Source organism: Oxyura jamaicensis, chromosome 3 (genome assembly GCF_011077185.1).
Source record: "Oxyura jamaicensis isolate SHBP4307 breed ruddy duck chromosome 3, BPBGC_Ojam_1.0, whole genome shotgun sequence".
Taxonomy (NCBI): Eukaryota; Metazoa; Chordata; class Aves; order Anseriformes; family Anatidae; genus Oxyura; species Oxyura jamaicensis.
The window spans coordinates 7179419-7206738 of record NC_048895.1 but is presented as its reverse complement, the minus strand read 5'-3'; the positions used below and the strand labels follow the sequence as shown (position 1 = coordinate 7206738).

Below are 27320 nucleotides of genomic sequence, written 5' to 3'. Positions count from 1 at the left end.
GGGTCATTCAAGAATATTTTTTAATCTTTATTAAAAACAGAACTGCCTTTTGCTGCTGCTGGACCGCATTTACCTACAAAGTCCTAAAATGGCTGAAGGGACTGCAACCATAGCTTCTACTTAGGGGTTTTGAGGGGTGCCAACCCAAGTCTGAATGACTGTAGGCAGTGGAGAATGCCAGTCTCTCGCTAAGTTTTTACATGGTGCTGACCACTTCAGTGTCAAGGCATTTCCCAGGGGTCCAAAATTAGATACCAGCACTGCTCTTTTACTTTTGAACAAAAAGATGCTTTGCTTTGGCCCAACTTTTTCCACTTAGCCCCCCTTTCATTAAGGCATGTTTAACTTTAATTCACCGTGATGGGATGGTAGCATGAATTTAAGGGCTTTGGTGAATGAGGAAGGGATTGCTCATGTATTAAGAGCTACAAAGTGCTGCAAGAATAAGAGATGGAGTGAACACTTGGTCTCAGTTTTGATGTGACTTTGTTCTCTTGCTTCCAAGACTAAATGTACATTTGGACTTTTTTATGGCCATATATACATATTACACTTTCAGACTTAATTTTACTGTATGCATGAGAAAAAAGGAGCTGCAATGGCCTGAAGGAGGCTTCTGGAATTAAAGAGAAGGGTATAGGGAATACGAGGGCTTAGAACACAAGGTTTAAGAATTTAGAAGTACTAAGGCTGGCCCAGCCTGTTCCAGTACAGGTGGTGGAATGCCTATATTTGCTTTTCCTTCCTCCGCCATGCTGTTCAGTCCCAGCATCTATGGCCATTAGCACAGACCAGCAATAACGCCCCAGATGACTGGAATGAATGGGTTTCTTCCACCTGTGAGGATTTCTACTGCTTGCCCATTTTGTAAAGGATAATGTGGTTCCCACCCTCCACCACCACCTTCCATGCCATGGGCAAGATCTCAAACTTCTATATAGAAGAAGTTAATTTCATTGTAGTTACAATGAAATATTTTTTCACCTCAAAAAAAATGGGGAAAAGACTACTTGAATAAATACCACATATCCACCAAAATAAATGGATCGACAGCATCTTGTCCTGAATCATCTTGGGAAAAAATATCCACAAAAATTACAGAAACATCACAGATATGCAGAGTAAGTATCTATGAGCAGTTAAAGTATCTATTATTGCTTGTTTTTATCTGTCTCTAAAGGGAAGCTACGTTTGACCTCTAAGGAAGGTCAACAACTTAATTATTGTGCTCAAGACAAAGCTACTCTGTGCACAGGAAATGAAAGCTAAAGAGAAGCACTTCGAAAAGAAAGGCGTTTTACTCTCTGAAATAAATGAGACTTGTAAAATTCAATATTGTTTTCATACTGATCAGGACTTCTGGCTGGATGCTGAGTGGTCTTCACTGGGTAAAGACAGGAAATCCAGGAGCCTTCCTGCCTCTGCAGCACAAGTGTAACAGGAAAAAAAAATCCTAGGAAAATGATATGCATGGGTGACAGCTGTCACAGCCATACTTTGTTAAAATGTCAGATCTACTTGCTTGAGAAAACCAAGCTGCTTTCTAGAGCTTAAGAATATATTTCTTCCAATATCTGTTCCCAGTTTATGGGTTACAAGTTAGCACCTCCATAGAAATGATGCAAGTCTTCAGTGCAGACTAAAGACCAAAACCAACAGAACCCCGCACTGTAGCTTGTCCTATTCCCACCCTGCAGCAGAGCCAAGAAGCTTCTCTCACCACCACTACTAGCCCTCTCCACTCCAGCCTACTCAGAAATATCTTCCTGGTGTTATATGGAGGAGGGTAGGAGACCCAAGAGGAAATCCCTTCCAGCTCCCTACCTATGGTATATACCCATCTGTGCAACTGGCTGATGCTTATTTTTAGCAGCTTACCTGCTTGGTGATGACCCAACAGGATTATATTTTCTGAGATCACCCTTGTGATTTACAGCTTATGTTGCACTTTCAAAAGTCATGCAGAATTTAGGAGCCTGTATTAAAAAAGAAAAAAAAGGCAAGTGGAAAATCATTAAGAGGACCTGTGGAAAAATCAGCAGGAGTCATGCAATGAGAGGCTTAATCCCTTCTCACAAGGGAAATGACTTAAAGTTGCACAGATAACCTTAACTCTGTCATTTCTTACCGTCTGAATACCTGACAAATTCTTTGGTGTATAAAAGGAATAACAATGCGAGCTGCTCAGTCCTGAAGGGTTTACGAGCTTCAAGAAAACAATGATCTTTCCAATCCAAGATCACCATTTACCCAACAGATCTTCAGTGATATTTTGAACATTTTGTCTGCTGCACAGCCCTGTTTCTTCATTTACAATTGGCAGAACAGCCCTGAAACTAGACCCCTCATCAGGTAATTGATGTGATAAGTGGCAATGTTCACAATTGCAGGATCTTCGCTGCAGATAAGGCATTTCAGATCAAAAAGCACCAACTAAGTTTCCAATTCAAAATTGGATACTTCCTGCCTGTTCCCAGATATTGAGAAAATGTAAAAATTGTCCCAAGCAGCCAAACTTTCACTAAAGTCTGCACAGTGGCTGAGAACTGAACTAACAAGAACGACCGATTATATAAATCTAACACAAACAGATTTTAGAACGGCTGGGACAGGATTTATGTATGTCTGCATGTATGCACTGACAAAGCTCACAGCCTGTATCTGGGCCAAGGCTTTCACAGTCACTGCTTCCAGGATGTAAACTGTCATTTGTAGCCTTTGTTCTCAAATATATGACCTTGCATTTTGCTGTTTTAAAACACATGTTCAGAGGAAACTAGTTTACCAAGTGATGCAGTTTGTCTTGCAGACTTGACCCATCTTGTTTATTTACCACTATGATGTATCTGCAACTTTTCCAGCAGCTAATTTAGTTATTTATTTTTCTTTCAAATCCTTGATATCAATATTGAATAGCCCAGGGACACAAAAGAATCATTTCAGAGCCTTGATAAAAATACCCTCCTGACACCTTTCCATTCTGATCCATTAGTTTAATCATCTAATATGTGCTACACCATAGGTAGCAATGTTTTAGAACTGTTTTGTACAAATACAAACTGTATAATATCAAAACTATACTGACTGGTATCATTTATGTCACCATCTCTTTAACTAGATTTTGACTATTTTGATTTTTTCATCTGATTTTTTTGCAATTTTGCAATTGTCTTGGAACTGATGTCAGGTTAACTAGCCTATATTTATGTGAGGAGTCTGGGAAAAAGGAGGCACCTCCTTCATCCTTTTAAAATAATGAAACATTTGTTCATTTCAAGGTTTCTGGAATTTCCCTAGTACCTTATGAAGCAAGGGTCTCAACAAGAGATGTTGATATAAAGTACAGACTGCTATAAGCAAGAGAAAAAATCTTGGCCTTGAGGCTTGGAAACAATTTTGTAACTCTTGGTTTCATCCAGATCAGCATGGAAATTGATAGCATTTGTTCCTGTGGATTAGCAATCAGTCCTGGTTTTGATTCTGATGTATTCGGCTTCCTTAGAACTACATTAAATTTCTGCAATTTACATCCATCTAAAATCTCCAATGTCAAATTACTGAATTGCACTGACTCCAGCAGCAGCATGATGTGGCATTACCAAGTACTACCTGCTTTCCACCTGTTACAGTAAATTTCCTGTGTTTGCACTAAAGCTGGCCCCAGCTTGCAAATATCAGCACAACTTGCCTGAATTGCAGGTTTTTATTAGGCCTCCTAAAGTAGGCAGTTTCTCCTGGTTTCGAGTTTCATTAGGAAAGCTTTGCTTCAACCATTTTTAAGGGTAACGGGGCATCACCACACCTGTTAAAAATGGAGACAAACTGTTCATCCTTCAGCAGAACATCACTACATGGAGACATCACTGGGAGACTGCCTTTGACAGCAGATATTTTTCTAAATTTTTTCCCCTCAATCTGATTTTGAAAGCTCAGAGAGAGAGACTTTGCCTTTTCCCTACCATTAAAGGAATTATCTCCTCCTTCACGCTTCTCTATTTTCAGGCTCTGAATACGTGGAGCCATTTTTATGGGACAGCAGAGTTGCATTGAAGTCACAGAGTGCTCTCCGAAGGCCTGACAGGTAAACACATGGCAAAGAAAGGGAGTTACTAGATACCTGATCACTAGATACAGCTCTAAGGAAAAGCATGAAGTGTGCCCTGAAGTACCCAGTTGACATTTCTTCCATGAACACTGAGGGGGAGTTTATTCCACTGAAACTTCTGCCTGTCTTTTAACACTAAAGCCATCTGAAATCAGATCCTTAACTCTAGAGGAAAAAGGATACTTAAACGCTGATATTGTATTAGAAGAAAGCCAGCAGGAGAGAGGGCTCTTTAGTTAATCACCTGTCTTTAAGAGACTCCCATAGATTTCCAGAAAACATACAGTAAATTCAACTGCTTTCCCTCATGCTTGTGAACAAAGATGTAGTTAGAGATCCATCTTTTCTTTCTTTCCTTCTTTCCTTTTTTCTTTCCTTCTTTCTTTCCTTCTTTCTTTTCTTTCCTTTCTTTCCTTTCTTCCTTTCTTTCCTTTTTTCTCTCCTTCTTTCTTTCCTTCCTTCTTTCCTTCCATCCTTCTCTTTCCTTCCTTCCATCCTTCTTTCCTTCCTTCCTTCCTTCTTCCTTCCTTCCTTTCTTTCTTTCTTTCTCTCTCTTTCTCTCTCTCTCTTTCTCTCTCTCTCTTTCTTTCTTTCTTTCTTTCTTTCCATTTCTGTTATTAGCATACATCATATCTGTTTGCTTAGGACATGGTATTCCTTTCATCAAGTATGGTTTTCACAGATAGACTATTTATATGGGCGCAGGGTCAATCTCTGCATTTTCTTCCACCCCTACTCTCAACAGAAAGAAAAGAAAATTGCATAATAACAGAATAGCCTTCACCACTACTTTTAGGGCTGATCCAATATCAGCATTTCTGTTTCAAGAATAACTCCCACTTTCAACACCACAGGGGTAGAACTGGTCTTTATTCTTCATTAAATATCCAGAGGGCCAAATTCCCTGCTGAAGTGCATTAGGGTAGAGGCCACTGAGCTCAAAGAGATCTAACTCAGTCCACACCATGGCTTCTTACAGTTCTTGTGGACTCTGAAGGCTGGTTTCCCTAGATGAAGCTTCAAATGCACTTAGAGAGACAGATTTCCTAAGCTAAAGAGGCAGTACCAGCTCCATAACCATCAGTTTCACACTTATTTATTTAAACATTTACTGAGGAGGTCAAAGTCCTGAAATATTTGATGCCTTTTTGTAAATCACAAGCAATCCTTTTCAGTGAATATTCCATGGCAATTTAAAATTGACCAAAAGATTTGTTTAACAAGAATATATGAGGAGTCACACTGGTTTAGAGAGGGATGGAGGACTCCAGCTATGAACTCTGAGCCTTAAGATTTGTTCTGAAGCAACTTATGCCACATAAAGTTCCTTCTACTCCTTACATGGCGTTTCAGGACATGTCCTATATCCACTTAGGATTTTCCATTGATGCTCCTCATATTTGTAACAGTAAGACTGCACTGAACAGTGGCACTTTAGTTCAAGCAAGCTCCTCTGATTCCTAATGTTTTTGCAGACGTTGCCCAAGACAAATCTGAGAATGTTAGCTGTAATGCATAGCAAATGCAATCCAAGAGTAGCCAGGCAGAGACAGCCAGCATCTCTCTCCAAAACCGTAGCAGTGAAGTCACAGCTGCACACACCCACAGGTGTGCTATTTCAAGTCAGGAGAAAGAACCATCGGTAATAAATCCTCTGTTCTTCTGATTTTACTGTAAACACACCCCAGTCTTCTCTGGCCTAGCTGGGTGCAAGCTGACGACAAAAATATGCTGTCTCCCTCTTTCAGTATTAATTCTGCAGGCCTTTTTCAAAAATATGGAAACCCATGAAGAACAACATATTTTGTCTCCATTAATAATAAAATTTGGATTTAAATATTATCTTAGTTCATTGGTTGCCAGAACAGTTTCCTTCTGAAGTATAACAAGCCACAGAAAGTCAACATGTTTCATTGATATAGCAATGATACTAGACACCTTCGAAAGCCTTTGCTGTGATTTTTCTCTTGTGCAGAATGTGACTAACTCTGGCCATTTGCACACGGGTAAATGCATCAATTTCTGCCTGTAACTTGTGTCCTGGGCTGTGGCAAACAAGCACTGCAATTTATACCAGACACTGGAGAATACGAATATTTTCTTTACTACTCAGCTCCAGGAAAGGATAATTATTATAAGCAAAACCAGATGAAAATCTGAGAATATTTTATGATCCACTTTCATTATAAAAAATCTCTATTAGCCTTAGAACAATGGGGCCAAATTCACACTCAGGGTAACATCACTGACATCAGTAGAATACTAGAATTAATTTGGCCCATGGGATCTACTTGAAGATATAACGTACTGTCACGGGGATGACAGCCAAATTCTGTGCAGAAAATCTTTCTATACCGACTAATTTGGCATTAAAAAGACAGCACAGCTGTGCAAGCAGTAATCTGGTGGGCTGGATCTTCAAGTGCAACTCTGCTTACATCTGTGTGATAAAGTTCTGGTATAACTAACTACCTGAGAACCTGGCCAAGTGCCTTTTCCAGACCAAATGGGGGATCACAGTATAAATATTATTCAGCACCGGAATGATGTTAATGTGACATTCAGACAAACAAAAAGAAGGATACTGGGAGGTAGAATCTAAAAGGAACCAGGTAGCCAAAGATCTGAATGAAATGCTGATATCCCTTGCTAATCCTTGCTTATCCTGTCTTCTCTCTCTCTCTCTCTCTCCTCCATCAAGCAGTCTCCTGAACCATATTAAGCTGCAGAGAGAATCACCAAGTAAAGCAAAAGGCTTTTTTTCATTCTTTTCTTTTTCTGTCATTTATTTATTTTTAAATAGAAAATTCTTGTCTGTTTCAGTGATGATGTTTTAATGAATCCATCAATCACTGCAAACTCCGAACTAGAATCCTACATAAAAGAGACCTATTTGTAATACGTGACCTAAGCCCATACCTAACAAAATTAGTTCTCAGGGAGACAATGCAGGTCTTTCACTGCTGTCTCCATGGAATCGTAGATGATTAAGCTGGACAGGGCATCGTGGGTCCTCAAATCCGATCCCCCACACCTTGCATCACTCTATCCCTGCGTTATTCCCCTGAGTGTGTTATCTAATCCTTTGCTGACTGACTGTGACCCACCTTACAACTTCTCTTCCACTGGCAAGTTTTCATCATGCTTTGCCTAAGCAAGCTCTTGATCAGTCTTACAAGTCTTCAGTTCCCCTATTTTTTTTTTTCAGGGTGTTTGGATCCATACTATCTCCTGTTCCCTAAATTATTTTAGATCTTTTCAACATCACCTTTTGCTTTTCTTACTTCCTTACTCATTTGCTCTGCACATCTCAGTGCTGCAGGTCTTAGTTCAAGGGCAGGCCAGTAAGTGCTGCATCCCTCACCCATAGCCATCTCTGCCTTTTCTGACTGCTGCCATATGCAGTAAATTCCCCAACCTCACTACATCACGACTCACTTCTTCGCTGCACTTTTTACGGCTAACAGACCTATTACAATTTGCTTTCATTACTTTTGCACCATTTCTCTGTTTGACAACATTTGGCAGTTCTCACTTTATTCCTCTGCTTTCTTACTACAGCATGGCTTTTCTTTGCTGATCTGCCACTTGTCCTGTACCTACAAGATCTGAGCTTACTTCTCACACCCTTGTTGAGAGGATTATTTAGCCAGTTGGGTTGAGAGCATTCCTCCTACTAACTCCTCTTTCTCGGGCTCCCAGCAGCTATGCCTCTGAGACGCAAATCACTAAGATGATTTTTAAGATCAAATTTAACTTAGAGAATATCTGAACTGACTCTACATTCAAAGATTCTGAGTTCTTTCTGACTTAATTTTGGTCCTGTTGATTTAAATTTATGTGGATGAGTTAAGTGGTGTGACATTTGGTGTCCTGCAACCATGGACAAATCCATAGACATATAACCATGCTGGCTTTAGGAAGATCAAAGAAAGCATTTGCTGCTCCCTCGTGGCCATCATCATCACCTCTGTTCTGAAAGCTACTATAACTAAACCATGCTTCTATCCCTGATCTTCTATATTCTGTCTACAGAGGTGTTTCTATCTATGCTCTTGGTTAAGTCCAAGAGAATCAAGGTAACAAAGACTTACTACTGAAACTGTTTAAATCAAATCATGCCTGCAGCCTCATGTGATCACTCAGATAGAGAGACTGTTACAAACAGCAGTTTCTAAAGAAATTGGCTAATCTTGATCTCAGTGATTTCTCTCCATCCGTTTCCACTTCCTTTTTTACCACTTGGAAAAGTGTTCTTACTGGATGCATCTCCTGTCAAGACTGTCTGGGATGACTACGAAGCAGTTTAAAATCTTAGGTGGCCCCTCAGGTTTCAAAGAACAAGAAGAGACCAGGACACTTATATTGTATACAATTCAAAAACCAAGGCTTAGAATTGTTATTGCACAGCTGACCTACTTCTGTGCTCACCATGGATGGCATCCCACAGTAAATCTGCAGTAACAAAGTGAATGGCGCTTTCAAACTTGTTATAGAAAAATACCTTCTTATATTGGGACCAGCAATGAATTAATACTTTGTTTTCAGTGTGTATTCTTTTGAGGTCCATTGTCCCCCCTATATTTACTATCAACATTTTTCTTTTCCTGTCTGTTAAAACCCAGCATGAAAATCAGGGCTCCTGTGCCTGCTTCTTGCTATTTTACACATCTTTACTTGCTGTTGCCCATTTTGGTCCTGGAAGGCTAGCACTGCAAATGGCCAAATAGAGACCACCCTCACAGAAGTGTCTTGGTTTAGATGTTCACCTTTAAGTGATCAAGCATCCCCAAATTTTCTTCACAGAAATATTTATGAGGACCTATATCCCTTTTCATTATCTTGTAATTTTCCATTAGGACTGGAAGAATTAATTGGAAAAAGTATGGGGGCATCTCTATCTTAAAGCACTGTCCTCTCTGTGGTAGTTGTCCTTGATGTGTTTCCACACTATCACTTGTCTTGAAAGAAAGACAATTCCTGTTACCATCATCTTTCCATAGCTGCTTTGCCACTGGTTCACTTCTAACATTCCTGGTTATGGAAGACAAAGCATCTCTCTGAGTTTTGGCTCGGTATTGTTCCTCCCTTGCTCTAAACAATTAAGGGACCTGTCTACAGTCACAGACACCCATGTCATACTGGTGTGGTGGGATCTCCTCTCTTGCTTGTCTGAAAATCAGTCTGTCTTATTTTCTCCCTCATTCTGCCCTGTGGAGTCTCAGTCCTGGCTGTCTTCACTGTCTTGTCATTTTGTCTTTGGGGGATAGTTTCCCTTCTTTTCTTCTTTGCTACTGTTTCTTTTTTTTTTTTTTTTTTTTTTTTTTCTTCTCCAGTAAAACTAATGTGTTGCTCAGCTTCATCTCTCCTGCGCTAGCAAATTCTATCCTCTCTCTTGTGCTTGGGCAGGGTTTTTCCATGGATAAGTCTCACCTTTTTGTTCTCCAAGCCTTCTTCAGAAGATTTTGTGCTCTAGTGTTTTTGAAGTCTTCTCAAGACATTCCCCAATCACATCTTCAAATTCCTGCCTGAATTTGAAGTTAGCTCCACCAGCCTCTTTAGCTCTTGCATTATTTCATCTATTGCTGTGATCAAATCATGTTTTGCACCTACATATTACATACCACAACATATCGATGTGCAACTGGGAGCTTCTGCAACTGTCCGTCATGTTTGTGAACCCTTTCCTCTTCTGACCATTTTAAATGCTTCTTCCAAAGTGCCTAACAGAGTTAGGTACCAAATGTCCACTGATATTTACTAGGTGCTAGGTGCACAGGTCTGTTACACACAACATAGAAACAGGAGACTATCACGAACTGTTAAGCAATAAAAATCTCTGCAACATGATCTGTTGTGGTTGGACATTTTAGTGAAATCCTGGATAGTCATTTGCAAAAAAGCTGACATGCAGGGTTTGGATTTAATCTTCACATTTCCACTCAAACTGTGGCATTGTTTGAACACAACAGCTTTGGGATCCTGGCAAAAGAGTAAAACTGTCCAAGCTGTTCCACTCTGGTTTGAATTATCTCTCATTTTATTTATTTATTTTTAGCTTTGAAGTCTGTGTACTTTAAAAATCAATGAACGTCATATTAACAAGCAGACACTAATTACATTTTAACAAACTCGAAAGGCTTGGCTACAAATCTTTGAAAAGATAAATTCACATTTTAAAAAGCTTCCTAATCCAAATGGCATCACTGGAGCAACACATTGACAAAGCCTGCACAGAATGGAAATGTTAAAATAATTTGTTTTCCAGATTTTTTTCTCTATAATTTATAATTAGTCCTCACTATTGTACTGTCTTGTACATTAAGTCTGGTAAACTGAGTACTCATGACTTTTACAGGATTAATGGAGAAGTCCCGAGATGTAGAAATGAAAAGATCGCTCAGATAATAACAACACTCAGCTCTTTGATAGCTCTTCTTGCCTGTTCAGCCTGGTGCTTTACAAACAAATCGGGAATGCTATCACAGTTTTACAGAGGAACAAAAGTGAGGCAAAGAACATTAATGTGTCTCATCTGCAATTACTTAGCAGAGAAGAGACAGAATGGAATTGGTTTTCTTGCATCCAGCGTGGAGCTCTGGTCCATAGGTTACATTGATTTGCTGAGAAGATGAATTTTTAAAATATGGGTACCGGAGTGTACAATGGGAGTCAGAGAGTTCAGACCAGGATCTTCTGCACTTAGGAAAACGTCAAAAGTATGCATACGTGGTCCACAAATTATAAAAAATATCATGCCTCATCCTGTCTGCATGTAGCTGCATCCTTGGTATTAGGGATTTTTGAAAAGTGGCTCCCACATGAAAGTAGGATCCCCAGCAACGAGCACAACAGTTTCTGCACTGAGCCCAGAGCCAAGTCATCATGAGGTTTGTGTGGTAACAAGGGGAGAGTAGGACACACACAGGATATTTGTGTCAGAGCAAGCTCCAGAAAACACAGAGGGGAAGCTAAGCTTTGGTAATATCCCCATTGATTTCATCACTTCTGTGCTATTCCTGAGCAGCTGCTGAGGATGTATAGCTGAGGATCCCAGTTCAGACTATAGGCTATCTGCAGCACAGCAAAAGCCAGCCTGTGCCAGGAAGCATTCACTCAGTGCTGTGCCATGAACCATGGTGGAGGGCACACTGGATGCCAGTAGGCCTAGCTGTCCACTTCGTGCTGTGCTCTGAACAGACGAGACAGACCTGCTGCCTGCCATGCTGGGAGTGGAAATGGGGATTAAACAGATTAAGTGAAACAAATGTGATGGTACTTAATGCTTTGCCATGGCATAAGAAATCAGTTTGGTGTTCCAGGAACTGGAGGATACATATACTTTGGCCCACTAGAATTAGTTCATGTTCACAGAAAATCCTTTGAGGCACTTTCAGTGGGGATGGTAGAAAAATAAGCTTCACCTGTCACATCTGGCACTGCTGTTCCACATGACACAAAGCATTTCCTCCATCTGTTACTGCAAATACTTGGCTTACCTTTGAGATTCAAGCTTTTAGACTTCCTACGATGTCCTGGTTTTGTAGGTACATCTTCTGGTTGAGCTGCTTTATCAGAAAAAGACTTATCTGCTGGAGTGACCTAAAGGCCATGTCCTTCTGTACCTGCAAAGAAGAGGACACTGTCATGTCTGTCCTCGAGCCACATCACAGTTTGCCTGACAGGGTAGCACAGACAGTTGTCATCATACCTGCAGCACTGGCATCCCAGCGAGGATGCCAGTGAAGGCATCACAACCATCAATAAAGCTGTGCATTATTATTATCAGAATGATCTCTGAACTATTTTCAGCATCAACAGTATTCTCTATAGAAGGTGGCTTGAACACTACTGCAAACTTGGTTACCCTGACAGCACAAGCTGTTGAACTATTGAGAGCAATTAATACCTGTTAGCCTTTGTACAGCATCTGGCAGAGGTGGTTATCTATAAAACATAAAAGAGTACTGAGTGTCAGGGTCATCTGCTATTGCACCCTACCTATGCTGCCTTCTCTTCATATACAAACTGGAATCACACAATGTGTAGCATCGCTCTTTGCCTGGTTCACAGTCACCATTCTGATATTAAAGACAAAATTTTCCTCCTAACTGATTTGAAAGACCCACAATTTCCCACTAATGGACAGAGTGAGAATCCCATTTCCTTGTGACTGATCTGCAGTGAGCACAAACAACATTAGATGTATGAATAAACAAAGGAAACACCTAGATACTTTTTCCTGAGCTCCTTGGAAGGCATCTGGAGGCTTGAAACTTCAGCTGCCAATATTGGAATGACATCTGCCATTTCTCAGCTGGTGGTGTGGTTTCTTTAAAATTTGGTCCCAATCTGTGTTTTAATTTGAAGGACAATTAAACTTTATGCACAAATAAAAAGCAGATCATATTTTAGAGATGCTCTATTGGATTTCTAAGCAGGCTAGAAAATGCACAATTAAGTAAACACCTTTACTGTAAATTGCTTTTCTTATATCATTATTTTTCCCTGTCTCAGCAGGACTGGGAGATATGCAATGCAACTTCAACCAAACACGCTTTGGAAATAAATAAAATTAAATTAAAATCCTACCTTAAATAAATCCAATCCCGTATCATGGTCCCTTGTGAAGAGCAGCCACTGTGAAATAGTCCGGAGCTGTCAGTGTTCAAATCCCTTTGAAACAAAGGCAGGCAGCTCACCTCATACTGACAGGTCCCTCTCATGGTTTCACCAGTTTTAAACCAATGGTATTGACTTCAAAGCAAGATTTAACCTGATATACACTGGTATGAGTGGAAGATCAAACTCAATCTTGGTTCAACAGCTTATGCAGTACAGATGTGGTTCGGCTTAGAAACTTAGCACCATCAGGAAGAAACTTTTATTTGAAAATGAAAGATTAAAGTCTGCAGGAGCTGATGAGGATACCAGGAAAAGCAGGCAGAGTGAGGCAGTGCCTACACAGCCAAGTGATACTCACACTTCAGGTCCTCTGCAGCTGCCAGTGTGCTTTCCCTGAGACCCAGAGGATGCAAACTGGCAGAATAGGAAGAACATTGCAAAGAGGGAGGAGAAATGGATGAGGGAACCACCCTGACAAGCAAGATAAGCTCAGGAAATGAAGGCTTTCTAAAAGGTGGGGTAGAATAAAAGTACAGGAAAAAGCGAACAATTCACTTACTCTGTCAAAAAGACAACTTGAGTCTTCTAGCATGAACGTCAATAAAGATTTTAGGTAGGATAACAAGATGCTGCAATTGCAGCTTGCCAACAAAAAAACAGCATGTGCACACTTACATTTCCACTGGATTAAAATGTGACAACTTGAGCAAGTTTTATTTATTGAGGGCAGTTCTTTTTCAAAACCACCTAAAACAATTATAGAGAACTATATCTCATAAGAACATGCTTGCTTGAAGAGGGAGTATATTCTAGGAAATGGGATCCTTATGCTACATGTGCTAATTCCCTAATAAATACTCCAGCAGTTTTTTTCCTAAGCTAGCTAAAATTGGGTCTCTTGTGCTGATCTCTAAATCTATTAAAATTGATGTAAATCTGGAAAAACTCCACTGAAATTGCACTTGTGGAAAAGCCAGTGCCAGGCCATAGCTAAGCTTCATGGGGAAAATCTAAGAGTCTGGAGTTCCTGGGAGTTTTATTATTGTACCAGTGGAGCAGGGATTTCTCCCCAAATGTTGCCCACGCTCAGGGACAGTCAGCCTGTACTTTCTCTAATGTGTAAAGGATGGAAGAAATCAGAAGAGAGCATATAATAAATCAACTGACAGACTGAAAAATAGCTGTCCTGTTTCCTTAATATGAGAGAGAGTAATGTTCTGAGGGCAGGAGGAATTCGGCTTTAGACAGAAAACATTCCCCTATAGGGGGACAAAAAGTGATCACTCTGTAGCTTAATCAATCTCAGGCCTCTCTTTGCGGAAAATAACATGTTGCCTGCAACAGCATGTGTAATAACGTTTGCTGAAATATAAACTATGGCCATATACCCAAAGATGGAAGGTCAGAAGTCAACTGAGGATCTGGCCGCAGATGTTCAGCAATAGAGATCAAAACGCAATATATCACGTTCAGTACTTTTTCTCAAGGAACAGGTTGCAGAAATATCTCAACCCATCTACCTCACAGTCAGTGCACTCACCCTGCATGTAACAAAGCTGTAAATCACAAGTTGCCAGGTTACTCAAAGACAAAGTTCACCTTTCCTGATTTCTCTCTGTCCCGTGTCTCAGTATTGTAATATTTATACAGCAAATTTGCTCTTATCCACAAACACTGCTCCCTTGAACCTCTACAATGTTTTTCAAGTCCATCTACCAGAGTGAAGAATCATATGACACCACTTAGTCCTCCCCCAGACCTTGATATATGTTTCCTAAAGCTGACATTTGATATTATGGAATGTGTTGTAATCAATTCTTAAAGTTATAGCACCACTGGCTTTTTATTAACTTGCACAACAACAACAAAAATCCAACAAAAAATGGGCCCTCATAACCAATCAGCCTTGTTATATCCTGAAAGCAGCTTTAACAAGCAGGGAGCAATATAGTGTAATTGGTACTCCGCAATTTAATTGTTCTGTTCTTAAATCTAATATTGCAGCTGTAGGTTAAGTTTACACCATAGCTTTCAAGAGAACATGAAAGTGTGGTACATCTGTGCAACAGAAAGCTAAACATCTCTCATCTGATGTGTTTACAATGACATTTGATAGCATGGAATGGTTTGGAGTTCATTCTTAAAGCTGCAGAGCTGCTTTTCAACACAGCAAAAAAAAGGGAAAAAGCCTCCAATCTCCTTCAAACAACTCACATAAGGCTGATGATTATGCTGCTGCAGGCATTGCAGAGAAACTGCAGGCTGTAACATTTCCTTCAAGTGTCTTTGAGCATTTGTCACTCGAGCAGTGGAAAAGAGAACAAGGACATCTTCCCCTGAGATGACATAATCAATTATTTGAAAAATAAACTATTCAAAAAGTCTGCAACCAGACAAGTGAAACAACCCCTGACATGCACAAACCGGACAAGAATATTGCAAGAAATGTTATTAAGTGGATGACCTTAGCACATTTAAAAATTGTGGAATTCTCAGTTTAACAGGTGGCAGAACTGCTTATGGCATCCTGAACTTCACATTCTGTGTAACTATCAGCTTCAGCATTATGTACTTGCTAGTGAATTTATTAAGCCCGTAAGTAGTTCAAGAAACTTAGGAATGGGCCCATAAATGTCATCTGCAGTTTGTGACCTGCAAGTATCTGACTGTTTTGATCAAGGTTTTTACAGGAAAGTTAAATGGTTATTAAAATTATTTACTACTGCTATGTGAAAAGGGAGTACGCCTGCTGAAGAACTTTCATTGTGATAAGATGTGGAAGGCTGTAGGTCAAATGCGTTAGAAGAAAAGCATTTCTGTTTATTTCTAAGCCCCAGATTTTGTACATTATAAAGCTTACAGTGTATTTAAGAGGCAGAGAAAGAGTCTGTGGAAGGAAGGAGACATTTCCCTTTCCCATAATCTGCTGTCAGAAACAACTGATGAAACTACTTTTCTTGTTATCAGCGTTTGCCTTCTTCTAACATTTTCTGTCCTCGGAGAAAGGCATGATAGGACAGATTAGTTAAGGGGTCACTTTCTGCTCCTTCCTCTGTAGCAATCCATAGCGATGGCTTGATTTATGCTCTTCAACAGACAGAATTCAATTTCACTGAAGAAGTTCAGTTACATCATCATACTACACTGGAATCCATTCAGTTTTTAAACTTTATTATTTCAGTCACAATTACGACTATCTGAAGCCTCTTCATAAAAAGGGGCCATAACAAAAGCTGTACACTAGCAACTTGATCAACGGATGCATTAATTCTGCATCAAAAATACCGTAAGAAGGACAGATCTCCTGGGGAGGCAAATCTGTATCAGTAGTTCAGTCTCTTGAATACAGAAATTTGATACAATAAAATGCAACAACAAAGCTTCCCCTCCTTTCAATTAACTGAGAAACAAAAATTGTCCTTAGAAGGGAAGAAATGCATTTGTATTTTTTAGTTTCGGGGTTTTCCCCCCTTTTCATAGCATCATAATGTTCTCTTCATGGGTGGGAAACTCATTCTTCAAGTTCAAACCTAGTTTCTTCATACAGTTCAGGATGAGATGACTTGGAATAGCGGGAATATTTCAGTTGTAGAAAATCACCCAATTCATCCAGCGCATTCAAAACCTGTAAGACCATCACAGTGTCAATTCTCCTGGAAAAGATATGAAGTTCTACACTACTTCTACTTTACAGAGGAAAACAAAGTTCATAAAAGCATCAGTTAAAGAAAGCTGAAAGGGCAAATTATGCTTTTACTCTCCCATAGCAAATGCTCATGCAGTCATAGGTGCACAATAACATCCATGAGAACAGAATTTACTCATTCAGAAGGTTATGGTTTATCAGTCAGTACATGAATCGAACACAGATTAAAAAAAAAAAAATCTAGAAGCACAGTGAGATAATAATCCAGACAAAAAATTAACGTTACTTGCAAAAAACGCATATGTAAGGTAATACTTCAACACTTCCATATGGATCCTGAAGACTGCAGTTGCCACTGTGTTTTCCTGGATGGGACTCAGCACACAGTGCTGATCACAGTCATCATAAATACCCTGAACAGTTTAAGGTATTTCTAGTGCATTCCATTGTTTTCTTGTATTAATATCACAGGTATAATTAATAATGCATTAGGATTGCAATGCAATTTGCTGAGCGGTGTCCTCAGCTCTCAATAGATTCAGAAAATACCCAGGGAACTTTAGACCCCAGAAAAGCAGCTCAGTGTGTTGCAGCATCTGAACCACGCTCAAGAGCTGCCAACCTTTTGGCATCGAAAAGGAAAACAGCAATTTTGATTGTGAGTGGAAAGGAGTATTTTAGTAATGGTTAATGCAGAGAGATAGTTTCAAAGTCATTAAGGAAGTTATTCTTGGGTGCTTGCCCTCTAAACGGATCTTTCCTTTTCTTAGTTCCAAGCCAAGATTCAAAACAAATTTTGCCAAAGGGAAGTTTTCATTGTGCTTGTTACCTGTTGTTACACTGGACTTAGGAATGTTCACAAAGTGTTTGCCCTAAAAAAACCTTTCCGTCTGCATGTAATTAAACTCAGGGCATTTCCATTCTCCCATAGTATAAGGACATTTAAAGAATGCCACAATTAGTATAGCAAAGGCAAAAGCACAGCACATTTAAGAATGATAGCTGGGGAGTGTTTCAGACCTTCACTCGTACCAGGAAGCAGCAATGTGCAGGTAGCAGAAGAGAACATGCAGTGATGGCTTACAAAAGTAATGGACTTGACAGCTGAGGGTGGAAGGTGAGGAAGCAAAGCAAAGCAGCAACCTCAAGAGATTAACCCTTCAGATCAACCTCGATGACTGCTACCAGTTACATAAGCCAAAATCCACACTGTCAAACAGTAAAAGATGACAATGACCAACACACGGACATAGCTCTGCCCTGCTCTACACAATTTTATCTTTCTGGTATTATGCCCTGCTAATAACTACTGCACCTTTAAGAGCAGCAGGAATTTTGCACTGCACACATGCAAAGCACATTTTTCAATGTTGTTTGAGAGGGGTCTACACTGGCATGGGAGCTGGTCAGCCAGGCAGGGCTCCCTCAGCAAGCTCTGTATGAACCTCAGGATGCAAATGGGAGCCAGGGGCTCTCTGCAGACACAGATGCTTGTCTGTAGGAAGAAGTGCCATCTTCTACTCAAATGTCTTCTGTATTCACAGGTGTTTTTTTTTTTTTTTTTTTTTTTTTTTTTTTTTGAGTATCATACTTGAGCAAAGAGAAGAAAAAGAATGCTTGAAATTTACTGTTAACCCTCTCTGTTGCCTGCCTTTAAGTTGGCTTACTCTGAGAATGACAGAATGTATATCAAGTCAGGCCAAAAACATCTTTGGCAAGAAGGGGAGATGGAAAATTTCAAAGAGTTTATTTTAAACACATTTCTAACTGTGTTGGAATGGAGGGTTAATTTGCAAGTCTCTACATAATCTTAATAGTATTTCTGTGTCAGAGAAAGATACGGAGCTGAGAGAGGCCAGACAGCACCAATTAAACCTCATTAGGTTCAAACCATTCCAAATACTGTTTGCAGTTGCTATCTGTACCCCCAAGGCTGTCCCATGGACTTCTACATTTCCACGTGTTTCTTGAATTGCAGAGTGAAAAATGGTATGGAAAAACTGATTTGCAATTATTTCCATATCGTTTCAGGTTTCCTACTCTGATAGTTTTGATCTAGCAGTTAACTTTTGTCTTGCTGTGCTTTTCATGTAGGTCTTAATTAGTTGTGGCAGGCTGGTCACTATTAGAAATAGAAGAACATAAGATAACTGTCCCACAATCTATTTTTAAAAATAAAATATATAAGGCTAAAATGCCTTTAAAGATCAAGTGACAAAACCAGAAAAACACAAGTAAAAATGAATTATTGAGATTCAAAGTAACAGACACACAGCTTCTCCCAACCCCGTTTGCATCTGAAGTTAATTTCAGCAGGACATCTGCTGTGCTTACCGTGTCTAACATCTCCCGTGTATGTGCAGCTGACACACAAAACCGAGCCCTGGATTCTGTGATAGGAGTAGCTGGAAACCCAACCACAACCACCCCGATATTTTTTTCTAACATGCGTCTTGCAAAGGCCCTAAGGAGGGAGGAAGAAGAAGAAAAGAAGAGTAAATTATCACTAATAAACTGACCACAAAGAGAAAACATTCAAATATAATAAAACAATGGGTAAAGTCCTGTCTTCAATTGAAGTGGATGGTGATAGAATTTTACCAGTAGGATTGAGACTTTTTGCTGTTTAACAGCTCATGAAGCCAAGTGGGTGTCAAATACTAGCAGTATGATGGCAGAAAGCGTACTGTAGAAGAGAACTAATTCATTTATGTCAAAGGCTTTGAGTGCAAATCAAAAGCTGTGGGCACTAGCAGTCCCTAAGCACTGAAGAAGCTGGCCCTCTGGAAGGTGTGAGAGCTGTGTTCCAGCACATCAACAGGACTCAGTCTGTGTGATGGTTTCCTTGCTCCCACAATTACTCTGCCTGATTAGGAACATTTTGCATGGTGTATACTACACCTAAAGCATATAACCACCCTAAGTTACCTGCAAAGGCTCTCTACAGTTTGGCTGTTACGTTACACATTTCTCAGTCAGTCCATAAGTGCTGCCTGATGGGTACTGAATGGTAAAAGAACTTCTCTGTGCAAAGTGTTCAAGTATCAGATGGAGATAAAGAGCATCCATCAAAAACAATTCATACTTCAAAGGCAATATGTCTCTTTTAAGGATTAATAATTAAAAAAAAATCCAAGTTCAAAATGTAATTAGGAAGTTACTCCAGAGCAAGATAAAGAGGGTTATAGGAAGCTTTTAAGATGATGCATACTGGAACAACTCAAAATTATGTCTAAGGGTAAATTTAAAATAGAACGTAACTAAAGATGTTATCACCTAACACAGTATATTTGTTTTGTGAAGCACCTACCAAACATAACTACGTTTTTCACAGTTCATATGAAATAAACTTTGAATTTGAATGGTGTTGGTTTTGCTTACAAGGTGTTTTCAGTACTTACCCTATCTTACCAGGCATATAAAGGAGTAAGGGGACAACAGGAGAATCATCATTGCCATAAATGATGAAGCCCATTTCGTGCAGTCTTCTTCTGAAGTATCTTGTGTTTTTCCCTAGCTGGCGCACTCTTTGGAGCCCTGAAATGTGTCAGTCAGGAGAACAGTCAATGCAAACATCATAACTGGAATCTAGTAACAGCCTGGAAACAGGGCCATAAGAGTTCAAAACGTTCAGCTGAAATATATATATTACCATTTGATTCAGAAGAAAAATATAGAATGAGCAAAGTGCAATTATATTGATTCTTATGGCATTGCAGGACAGACAGCTGACATTTCCATACTTGTGGCATGCCTTTCCACTGGCAGAAAGTCGTGTTTCATGTCTTCTGGAGATGTATTTGTGAACAATTCCCTTTATTGTATTGCACCGAATAAAGCCTGCTGAATGACACACACCCACAGAGAAGCAGTTATGTGCCTCTAGGGATACAGGACATATAGACAGAGTATGTACTTTCCCAACACAATTCACTACAAGGGAAAACAACTTATGTCTACAGAGACCTTGATACATATGTCACTATATCTATATATTTTCTCATTAACAACATTCTGCAGGGCTCCTCTTATACCTTAGCCAGTTCTGTGCACATATATATATATATTTTTTTCTCATAATAAAACTTAAAGTAGAAAACATGGCATTTTGGATCAGCTCAAACTGATACTTCCTTTTTCCTCAGTTTTTAAGGCAGAGGAAAAGCATTCAATAAACTCTTATTACACAAAGCCTGATATTCTATAGTGTGCTGTCAATATTCAGCATAACTCCAGTTATGATAACATGCATCTACATGTGTAATCCCTTGCTTAGTTCTCCTAATTTTTCATTCTGAATGACTTCCTACAGTAAGCTCAAGGACAATTTTTTCTCATTTTCTTTGTCAATGTAAATGAGGAATGTTGAGATGGAAAGTGTGGCAATCCCATGTGATGTTTCCTATTCCTTTCTCCATATCCTAGAGGTCCACACTGAACATCCCTCCTATATATTTTGTCACTTATATCAAATAACTCATCCACTTACATCTATAGGACTATTTTTGGCTACATGCAAGCATTTACAGAGTAGGTAAGTTCTGGAATTCTGTGCAGTTATGACTGTACGTATTGCTATGTCAAGGAGGACCCTCAACTGGAGAGAAGAAAAAAAATAGGAAAAGAGAGGTAAAGCGTAGAAAAGAGTTAAATATGACTTGAAAAAGAAACATTGTGTTTTGGCCCTTATTTGCACAAATGCATTAGAAAAACATACAACAGATCTCTAGTTTCTAAGATATGTTTTCACACTTGTTTATTTATGTATGTATTTTTAAACAGAGCACCAAGCCTTACCTTCCTCCTTTAAGCAGCTATTGCAATTGTAGGCTGGAAAACTGGGAATGAAAAAGAAGGGGAACAAGAGAACCTACCCAGATACAAACTTAAGTTACAGAATACTTTAACATTTCTTGTATGAGTTTTCTTGTTAGTTCTTGAAAGGACCCAGAGTCTAAAAATCAGCTGTTCAGTTCCTGTGTCCTCTTATTTTACTATCACTTCCTCAGTATCACAATCTGACAACAAACTTAAGTTATTCAAGTCTTTCAAACACAAATTTTGTACCCTGCATTGTTCTTGGCCTCACTCAGTCACTAATCCAGAGATCTATCTCCCAGCAAAACCGATAGGAGAGCTGAAAATCAGTATTTTTAGTGAAGAAAAAATAAGACCAAAACCAGCAGAGAAAAGTGTGTTTGAAAAGTCAGCTCAGCTGTTTCTTTACAGTGTCATTAAGGGGGTGATTTCGGACAAGAACAGTTATCTCCCTACCCATTGCACACAAAAGGGAAGAGCCACATTCATCATTACTGCAGACAGGGGCTAGTGCATGCCCTTTCCTCACTCTACCTGCATATTTCATCAGCTGGCTGATGGCACTGCACTTCTAATGCTGCACCTACCTGGATGGTGCCACCTACTCGGTACCCACACGCTGCTGCTTCCCAGTGCCCCCCAGCACCAGTCCTCGGTTCATGCAGCCACACAATGAATCAAGCCAGGTCCTTCACCTGCCTGACCCGGCCAGAAGGAACCACACTACTGTCAAGCAGAGTGATTCTCTAAGCATTATCACTGTGCAGGTGCTTGCACCTGCCCAGCAGACTTGGTGGGAATTCATGGTAGGAGTGGGATTTAGTGGGACAATATCTCAGCTACATCCTTGTATTCCATTTCTTCTGTTCCTCAGCACATCCTTTCACTATCACTTCGATCATGTCACCAGACATAAGCACTGAAGTCCCCAGTACAACTTATTTCCTCTATTCCCTTTGCTTTTAAGTTGCCTTTGCACAGACGTACTTTGTTTTCACTCTCCCTTTCCTTTTTCTCTTTTGCTTTTTGGTCACTTCATTCTTCATTTACTACTTTCTGCTCTCATCATTCTCTGACTGCGTGCCTGTCTGCTGATGTCCCATCTTCCTCTTTGTAACCACAACAGCCAGTTAGGCATTTACATCTGCAATGTACCATTATCGGCAGATTTGTCCTGCGACAACATTCTGCCAGAGCTACTGCCGTGGCTTTTCTTCCTACTCCCTCTTGGCACAGGTGGGAATCACCACACCTACAGAAACCTCTTCTACACTAATCATTTCTGAGTGCATGTAGGTTTCAACAAGATCTACTGCTTCATCTGTTCTATATCTTCCTGAGTCAAGGTTCTGTCGATGTTCTGGCTGGGAAATTTATAGGGAAACTGGGACTTGCTTCACAGTGATCAGTGTTTTGCTGAACAAATTAAAAGATCTCATAAAACCGGTGCATTTGTAACTTTATTCACAAACTGCCCACACAGACAACCTGTTAGTTACAGTTTCACTCATTCAGCTTAAAACTTTCAGTGGAAGAGATCTGCTGGGTTAGAAAAGGCCACAAATAGTTTAACCATCTCCCTAATGCTGCTAAAACAAAAACAGCTGTGCCAGAGCAAGGAAAACAAATGAAACACAAAAGCATCCTACTACAAAGCTTTCCAGTCACTAATAAAAACAATAGTCTGTGGTATTTCCAAAAATATTTTTGGTGTAGTAGATCTCAAAGAACCAGGAGGAAATATTAAGGAGGAGGAGGAGAGATGGGGCTGGGGGGGAATGGCTAAGGAAAGGGGTTAGAGAAGAACTGCAGAATAATGTGTCTGAGGAGAGAGAGTTTTCATAAAGACTTTATTAGCATCTCCTGAATGCCCAGATTACAGGGAGGTGGGTGCAGGAGTGACCTCAACTGGGGGCTCAAAATCACCACTGCTTCTTGCTATCTTAGCAGCCCCTAAGCTAGTTTCCAAACTCCCAGCCTCCAGCATTTGAAACTACTAGATTTTCAATTAGGGAAAGTTTTCATAAATGCAGATGTTCTTGGCGGATGCAGTTTAATACTTGCCGCCTTCTCCTTTCTATTCAGCTGTTTACCACAAAGCTGGAAACAAAGTGTCAGCCATGCAAGATTCCAGGCTGTACGGTATTCATCAAACCATATGCACATGGCCTACAGTTGATCATTTTTTCTCTCCTTATTTTAGGTACCAGGAACTTAGATTCCAAAGCAAAAGAAACATTAGAGCTGAAAGAGGAATTTCAGGCAACCCCCCCAAGTGTTGAACACCTCCCTCCTTTTCCAATCCTACCCTGATAAATCCATAACCTTAACCAGTTTATGATGGGATGGATTCCCCTTTGAAAGCTCCCATGAAATTCATTCGAAGAAAGACAACTTTGATGCAAAAGAGCCACTTCAATGTTTCAGAAACAGCCCAAAATAGTAAAGTCACTTGCAGAGATGTATTAAAGAGCCAAATAAAAGATCAGAGCATTCACATATATCTGGAGGGAGAAAAAGCACATTAGGAGACGATTGCTACACACACTGTACTTGTGGGTGGGTGGCTGGGAGGAACCTACTTCTTTACCAAGTGTCAACACTTTCCTTTCTCATGTTAAGTTTTGTGGTCAAAGACCACATACACACACCATATACACAGCCATCTTCTAGGCTGTCCCGATAAGAGCAATAAAAACCTGAAAGTTTGTAACTGTACTTCAACGCTTTTTTCTTTCCTTTATGGGACTCTCCAATGTCAGATAAGAAGGCAGATCTGAGCAAAATGTTTATTTTGGTCTCATTGGCCCAATTTTTCCCCCACACTGAAGATTAAATCAGCATAAGAGTGATGGAATTCAGCTTAGAATCAGATCTTAGTCCAAATTTCACTGTGGTATGTTTAATCATAGGCATTGTATTTAAAAGCTATTTTCTTTGATTCTTGAGGCTGTGATCTTGAGTCTTGTAGTCTTCTTGCTAACCTCCTCCTTTTATGAGCAAAAATCTGCAGTGTCAGAGCTAAAATGATATAACTGCATCTATTTTAGGGCAAGAATTTGCCTGTGCAGCACTAATTACAGGATCAGAGTCTTAGATAGTAAATATATTTGTTCAAAACTTCTTAGTTTGCAAAATTCTTGAGGATTTTCAGACTCCACAGTCTACACAAATAGCATATAGCACAGCATGTAGGATGGCCAGGTAGTTATATTCCCCAAAACAAGTGAACCACAACAGAGTATATGTTCAAAGAAAATAGAAAGCCTGGACAGGGAAAACTGTCCCTTAGCTAACTAAAATGAAGCACACTAATGCTTCAGATTTCACAGCTGAGGTTGAGCACAACTTTATTAAGACCTCTACATCTTGTTATTAGCTGAATTAAAGAGGGACACGAATAGGGAAAACTGAAGGATAAAGGTCTCTTAACTTCACAAGTTATCTTCATGCTACTTGGAACATAGAGTGATAGATAGCCAGTTTATTGGGATTGTACTGAAATGCAGGAGTATTTACCTGGACAGTGCAACTGTGCTGGCAAATTCAGAAATTACGTTTGTTCCACTGCTTTAAAAATATTTGTTTTATTGCAAAGTTCTAAGGTGTTGGCAGTTCTGGGAAAAACGCTGATTATATTTTTATTTGACACGCATTATTGCGTACTGCCAGTTCTAGCTCATTAATTTCTGCAAGCTTTTAGAAGTCTTTACAGCTCACAATTAATATGGTTTAGTTTAAGGGAAAAAACACAAAGAGATGGCAAGAGAGAAAGAAATGATAAAAGATAGATGGCTTGCTCATAATTTCTTTGAAGCAGCAGACGTTTTAAGAGAGCCACTTGGAGTAGCAGGCTCAGTGGATGCTTGGTCACACGCAGGGCGATGGCTACAGACCTGCTGTCAGTGAGGAGCTGCTCTGGAGTCTGACAGCAGGAAGGCATCCTGACTACAAGCCTGAGGGCCTGATTGCAGGCGGGTGTTACCTGGCGCAGCTCCACACACTTCAACAGAGCTTTTCTATTTATGCCAGCTGAGGACCTTATCCTGGCAGCAAAAGAGGTAGTAAAACCATCAGCTCTCTGAAACAAAAGTTTGTTTTCCTCTTCCAGAGACGTCTGTTTTTCGCTCCTGCAAGATTTTAATAAGTGGAGATGCTGGCTGCGTTCAGTTCTTGCACAAACACTCTACCTTTGAACTCTTCCTGTAGGCTTCTAACTTTGGAAATTCTGACTCAGTATATTGAAAACAGGAATAAGCAACCTGTAGCCTTTCATATCAAGATCTCAGGTGTATTTTAATTGAAGAAGAGCTGTTTTTCCTGAACTCATTCCAGGAAAAGATAATCCCACACCACGCTTTTCCTTGGCACATGGTGGACTCTTCAAGATACAAATCCACCTGCTTTAATCGTCTCCAGCTGTTGTTTCATTGGGTCTTTCTAGATAATTACACAATCAAACTTCTACATACCGGTGTCAGAGCGTCTCTTCACTCTGCGTTCCTTGGATGCAGAACTCTGCTCCCTGCCCTTGACTAAAAACTAGATAGTAAAGAGCAAACTTTCATAAGCTGAAAAAAAATTTGGAAAACAATAGCTCTTCCCCACTAAACTGTTGCAGATGGACAGATTTTTTTCTCCCTCCCCCTATGACCCCCCCAGTTCCATTGTAAGAGTAACACACATGTACCTCCATGTGCATTAAATCACAGATAGAATGCTATAAAACTGTGGTGCCTAAAGGAAATATGTTCTCAGATAAAAAATCTTTATAAAAAAATAACTTTGCTATGAAATGGAGAGAAGTGAAGACATTTTCTTTTCCAGTCTAATGCCAACTATAAACCTAGTAATTTCAACTTAATTCAGCTGCTAAATAAGCCCTTAAGGACTTATTTAGTCAGTCCAATTTTAACTGTGAACTGCTGCAAAACACTTTCCAGAGCAGACTACATCAAGAAAAAGTGGCAATTTCAACTGAAGCAGAAAAGGGAGAAATTGTACGTATACTGTCATTTTTGCCTTATTTCTCAAATGAGTCAACCATGTCTACCCAGCACCTTATCTGTATTCAGATATACAGTGTCAGCACTTGGTGTCCTGCACAAAGCAGGGACAGAGCAGCTAGCCTTGGCTGAGCCTTATTTACTCCCAGCACAGGTGATAAATCACAAAGCACATCAGTCCCTCCATTGAAAGCCAGCCAGTGCACAACGCGCTCCATCTGTATCACATTAGGTGTTTCTGAAATGCCAATGACCTGAATGCCATTAGAAAAGGCACTTCTCTCCTTCATGCTCCTTGGGCTGATAACGCTGCTGGAGCCCTCAGGCAGTGGCAAGCAGCATCAGGAATGGAGGAGGGATCCTCATGCTCAGCAGCAAAGACACTCTTAAAAGGAAACTGTGGTGGAGCGGCGTGTTGCTGCCCCTGGGGATGGTGTGGCTTTCTGTACTGGGGCTAGGCTGCTAATCATCAGATAGACTGCATGGCAGGGTGTGCAGAAAAGCTCGCAGTCTGGTCACATCCTTGCTCTGCCTGCAGTTAAAGCTTATTTATGAACACAGGGAGACTTATCCATGGACAGGATCTGCTAAAGGACTCGGCACTGGTTTAACTTTGACTATGGAAAAAGTGACTTCAAATGAGGCAGGATTCAGTCAATCCTCAGAGCTCTTGCAAATCCCACTGCAGACACTATTGCTCCAAAGCCCCTGCTTGTGCAGATCAACTGACCCTCCACAGATACATTTGGCTTCCTTTAGGAGGTGGATCACATGGCAGGTGGCTCCTCTGGAATAGCATGTCTCACTCATTTCAAGTAAAGATGGCAGAATTTAGCTCTGTTTCATCATCCACTGCTGGGAGAACATCTGTGATGTTCAGCTCAGACAAGTAACAATCACGACAACATATTATCATCATTAGCATCTTCACTGTCATAGCGACTGGGAGCCTTAGCCATGGAGCCAGCGCTGAGCAAACGGAATAAAGCTGCTTAAATGCTCTAAATGTAAGCACATACTTATTGGGAATATTGACTTACTTAAAATTAAGCCAGGGTTCAAGCATTCTGCTTGATGAAGACCCCCGAGAAGCAATCATCTCAGAATGAAGCAGCAGCAG

The 27320-nt window shown here is 40.1% G+C and overlaps 1 protein-coding gene across 17 annotated transcripts in view; it reads right to left on the bottom strand.

Annotated features, from left to right (window-relative positions):
* Nucleotides 1-13603: 13603 nt before the first annotated feature.
* Nucleotides 13604-27320, bottom strand: part of SPTLC3 (serine palmitoyltransferase long chain base subunit 3) — a 115319-nt gene continuing 101602 nt past the window's right edge. For all 17 annotated transcript variants that reach the window (XM_035322741.1, XM_035322743.1, XM_035322739.1 and 14 more), the window contains 3 exons: nucleotides 19778-19913; nucleotides 18711-18840; nucleotides 13604-16355 (listed from right to left, as the gene is read on the bottom strand). In XM_035322741.1, coding sequence (XP_035178632.1) covers nucleotides 16242-16355; nucleotides 18711-18840; nucleotides 19778-19913 — 380 coding nt within the window. In that variant the 3' untranslated portion in view covers nucleotides 13604-16241. The remainder of the gene's footprint in view (nucleotides 16356-18710; nucleotides 18841-19777; nucleotides 19914-27320) is intronic.